Here is a 5,088-nt window from a genome sequence, read left to right on the forward strand (position 1 = left end):
ATCGTTTGTTTCAATTTTTCTTATTTATAAATGTCACTTTTAGATAAAATAAATACATTTTTTTACATGTTTAATATATTTTTAGGAATCGTTTGTTTCAAATTTTCTAATTTATAAATGTCACTTTTAGATAAAATAAATACAATTTTTATATGTTTAATATATATTTAGGTATGATTTTTCCAATTGAGATACGATGCTAGAGGTAAACGAGACTTCACAGGATTGCAGAAATGTGTTGTTGCAATTAAACTTATAGCAATGGGGGAGTCGCCCGATTCTGTTGAAGATTATATGAGAATGTCTGAGAATACCGCACGAGAATGTTTGTATTTATTGGCAAGAGGTGCTGTCGAAACCTTCAGTAACCAATACTTGTGCAAACCTTCGTTGCATGATATGCAACAACTATATGCGGCGCATGAAGAAAGACATGGTTTTACGGGTATGCTTGGGAGCATTAACTACACACTGGAAATGGAGAAATTGTCTCGTGGTGTGGAAAGGCCAGTATTCGAGCGGTCATCATGGAGCGCCTTTGTTGGTATTAGAGGTTGTTACTTCACAAGATTTATGGACTTGGCATGCTTTTTTCGGGGTTGCGGGTTCTAACAACGACGTCAACGTTCTCGGTCAATCACCAATATTTGACGATCTTTTGTCAGGAAAGCTCCGGTTGCTCCTTTCACAGTGAATGGAAATGAATATAAGTTTGGGTATTACCTTACAAATGGAATATATCCATCATATTCCACATTTGTGAATGCATTTCGACACCCAATAGACCCAAGAGATAAATATTTCAAGAAACAACAAGAAGGAGCACGTAAGGACATTGAACGTGTTTTGGAGTTTTGAAATCAAAATGGCACATATTTGAACATGCGGCGAGACCTTATGAGTTAGATACTCTAGGAGATATCATGTATGCATGTATCATAATGCATAACATGGTTGTCGAAGATAAAGGACGCAATATTGCAACGTATTCACATACAGAACCTAGAAATGTGCAATTTCAACCAGGAAAATCGGAATATTTACATAGAGTGGTTGATATTCAAGACCAACGAAAACACAAGCAACTCCGTGAAGACTTGGCAGATTACATCTATGTTGGTCACGAAGATTAATAGTTTTAGGTCAAAAAATGTAGGTTTTATCATCGTTTTTTTGTTTTTTAGGTTTTTAAATGTTTGTCTTTTGTTGTTATTTTTTTAATGTTGTTTTTAATTTAAGATTTATTAAAATTTTATTTTTTACTTTTCAAATGTTATTTTTAATTTATAATTTAATTTATATGATAAATATAATTATTATGATATAAATAAAAAATAAATTCGAAATATAAGAAAGAAAAACATCAAAAAGAAATTAAAAAATAAAATAGAAAATAATTGGTGTTATCACATGGTATTAGATGTTGTCCATTTCCACAGTAAGTGTTATAACACCCATGTATGAGTAAGATACTGATGTGGCACATTTTGGACGTGGTAACATGTAATAACATGTTACCCACACCTAGTAGTCTAAGACAAATGGATAACAGATTGTGACGGGTTTGTACTAGACTACCAGGGAGGAAGGATTAAGAAAAGTGGTTTTTAGGAAAAGCTAAATTTAAAGTGTTTGGATAAGAAAAAGTGTTTTTCCAATAGTAAAATGGCTAAAAAAATAGGATTTTTCAGCTTTTTGAAAACTTTACTTTTTCCTATCTAAAAAGTTGTTTTAAAAAATATTTTTTAAATACACAAACACTTTTTTAGTTTATAAGCTTTTTGAAAAGCTAAAAAAAGTAATAAGTTTTTTTTAGAAACTATCTCAAACACCCACTAATTACCAAAGACATTTTTTGCCCACAAGTACAGGTTATTTTTATAAAAGATAATATATTTTGATTTTTTTAACATCTAAAACTTTTTTAGACCTAAATTTTACTAGTTACGTGTTATTTCCAGGTAAATTGAACTTTTTTTTAAAGTACTCTGCATCTTGTATTTTTTCTTTTTCTGGTTTACACATAAAACGTTTTATTTTCAAAATAAACTAAATTTTAACCTATTCATTGTTATTTCATTAATGAAGTCAATTACCAACAAGTAAACCTATACTACCCATAAATCATGTGCACCCTTAGCATCGATCACCTAAAAAATAACTAAATCTAAAACACTAGGTCACGTTTATGATTTAAATTGCATCATGCAGTGTAGTTTCGTACAGGCTATTTATGCGGTTTGAATACCTGTGCAAACCAATTTAACTAAACTTGATTTTAAAAAAAAATATATGTTTTCATAAGCTTGTTTAAATGCAATATATGTAATTAAAAAGAAATATAAGATATATAAGTATAAATGCAATTATATTTATGCAAATAACCCTTTTATATAGGGTTTTTCTATAAGTACCCTTCATCTTTTTCCAATCTCACCCCTAATTTGATCTTTTGTCTTTTTGTTGTTTTTTTTGTTTTTTTTTCCTATTTTGTCTTTTAGTTGTTTTTAATTTTTTTTAATTTATATTATTATTATTATTATTATTTTTAAATTCGGACGACATTTTTTTGTTTATTATTATTATTATTATAAATTTTGCATAAAATTTTAAAATTCGGACGACATTATAAATCCAAACGGCTATATAAAACCAGTTTTTAAAATTTGAACGATATTTTATAAATCGGACATTATAAATTCGAACGACTATATAAAATCAGAACAAAAGCAAAGTTTGTCCCTATTAATTACGGATAAAAAAAGAAAAAAAAAACTTTTTAAAATCATTCCAAGTGGTTAGCTTATTATTATTATTATTATTATTATTATTATTATTATTATTATTATTATTATTATTATTATATATATATATATATATATATATATATATATATATATATATATATATATATATATAGGATTAAATATGAATCACAATTATTATGTGAATGTGTGACAAAAGTATAACCATTAGATTAAAAATAATGAATAAATGTGATTATAAGGAACATGGTATTAACATGGACCAACAATTATTATATAATTACCCTTAATTAATTGTAGAGAAAACTAAGATATTTTATTAAGAGAAATAAATGAAAATTACAAATATTTTAGGCAACGAAGTCACATTACTTACTAAAAAACTAAATTTGAAAAAATACAAATTAATATTTTTAAATGGTTTGAAAATTCAGTTTCTATTATTATCATTATCATTATGAAAAAATATGTTTTTATTAAAGATCGATTTGAACGTCTCGAATGATGTAATTCAACTTTATTCTTATCATTCTCATTCTGAAAGAATAAATAATAAGTTCATATATCTTATTCTTTAAAAATAATAGTTACATTCTTCAAAAAAAAAAAAAAACTTTCGTGAAGACTAAAATGTTAAATACAATTGGACAAATTCTAGAAGAATAATATAAGATTTTGAAAAATAAAAGAATACATTTGTAAAGAAAAATACAATAAAGCATTGTACGTGCATTCTTTAAGAATATGATATAATAAATTCTGCATATTGAAAATTCTATAAGAACACTTTCATATTTTTTTTGTTGATTTGTATATTAAATGTGTGCATTCTTTAAGAATACAAATTAATTGTTTTGAAATTTAAGTTTTCAGGACACTTTTTTTGGAGATTGATTTACCCGTTTTCCATATCACAACTAAATTTTCATTCTTGAAGAATAATTGTTCTCACATAGTCTTTCTTTTTTTACCTGCAACTTTTGCTTTGGAAAATTTTGGTCTGGGTTGAATTTTTGGAATCAAAATCATCAAATTCAAAAAGCGGATAAAGATATAAAGTTTGTAACCGAAACCATTATTTAAGGGAAATACATGACTTCATTTTTTGGTTAATAAAATAATTATATGTAAACTTCCAAAATTAACTTTTATTTGTTTTATTAATCATTTACTATTTTTCTAAATTCTCATTGGTTCACACATCCACAATAATTAAGGTTTATATATGAACCTAACTCTCTCTCTCTCTCTCTCTCTCTCTCTCTATATATATATATATATATATATATATATATATATATATATATATATATATATATATATATATATAGAAAATATATGATTTCATTTTTTGGTTAGTAAAATAATTATATGTAAACTTCCAAAATTAACTTTTATTTCTTTTATTAATCATTTACTATTTTTCTAAATTCTCATTGGTTCACGTATCCACAATAATTAAGGTTTATATATAAACCTAACTCTCTCTCTCACTATATATATATATATATATATATATATATATATATATATATATATATATATATATATATATATATATATATATATATGATTCAAAAAAGATAAAAAAAAACATGTCAAATCAAATGTCAATAACTTGATTTGATTGACATTAGAGGGTAAATGTAAAAAAGGAAAGTACTTATAGCACAACCCTTTATATATGGAATGGATAGAGGCGTCACTAGTCACTAATTTGTTTAACTCTAGTGTCAGGTATTTAGAAGTACAAGAGTTTCTAATCTTGACCGGAAATAAATAAAAAATCAAACATGTTAGGCTACAAAATTTTCTTTTTTCATTTGTTGGTGTATAGTCTTATAGTTTTAAACAAAACTATTATTTAAATTTTGAGCTCGTGCTTTGCCGTGAGTTTTTACGTGTTTTTTGTTGTGTATTAGTAAAGTATACGAGGGGAAATCATATAGTATGAGGATGGTGGGTAAACACGAAAGTTTAGAAAATAAAGGGATAAAAATGATAATTTACAAAGTTGAAGACGGAAGGGTAAATGATATTTTAAAAAATAAAAGGGTCGAAAATATCATTTTACAAAATAGAGGATGTAAGTCACAAATTATTCAAATAGAAAGGATTAAAGTTGCAACTTAGCTTTGACTAGTCGTACATTGTGCTTCGAGAGTGTTACTATTAGCTACAATATCACTCTCTCACAAAGGAAGGTTTAGTTTTTGTATATTTTTATTATTAGGGAAAATTTCATATATATATATATATATATATATATATATATATCATTTTTAAACATTAAAATATCATATTTACCCAACTAAATTTCTAA

At 25.5% G+C, this 5,088-nt stretch overlaps 1 protein-coding gene across 1 annotated transcript; it reads left to right on the forward strand.

Moving 5' to 3' along the window:
• The first annotated feature begins 261 nt into the window (after nt 1-261).
• LOC145006886 (uncharacterized) lies at nt 262-858 on the forward strand. The gene is made up of 2 exons (XM_078965910.1): nt 262-506; nt 666-858. The coding sequence occupies exons 1-2, from the start codon at nt 262-264 to the stop codon at nt 856-858; spliced, it is 438 nt and encodes a 145-aa protein (XP_078822036.1).
• The last annotated feature ends 4,230 nt before the right edge of the window (nt 859-5,088 follow it).

The sequence above is a fragment of the Lactuca saligna genome, chromosome 7 (genome assembly GCF_052625555.1).
Source record: "Lactuca saligna cultivar CGN05327 chromosome 7, ASM5262555v1, whole genome shotgun sequence".
Lineage (NCBI taxonomy): Eukaryota > Viridiplantae > Streptophyta > Magnoliopsida > Asterales > Asteraceae > Lactuca > Lactuca saligna.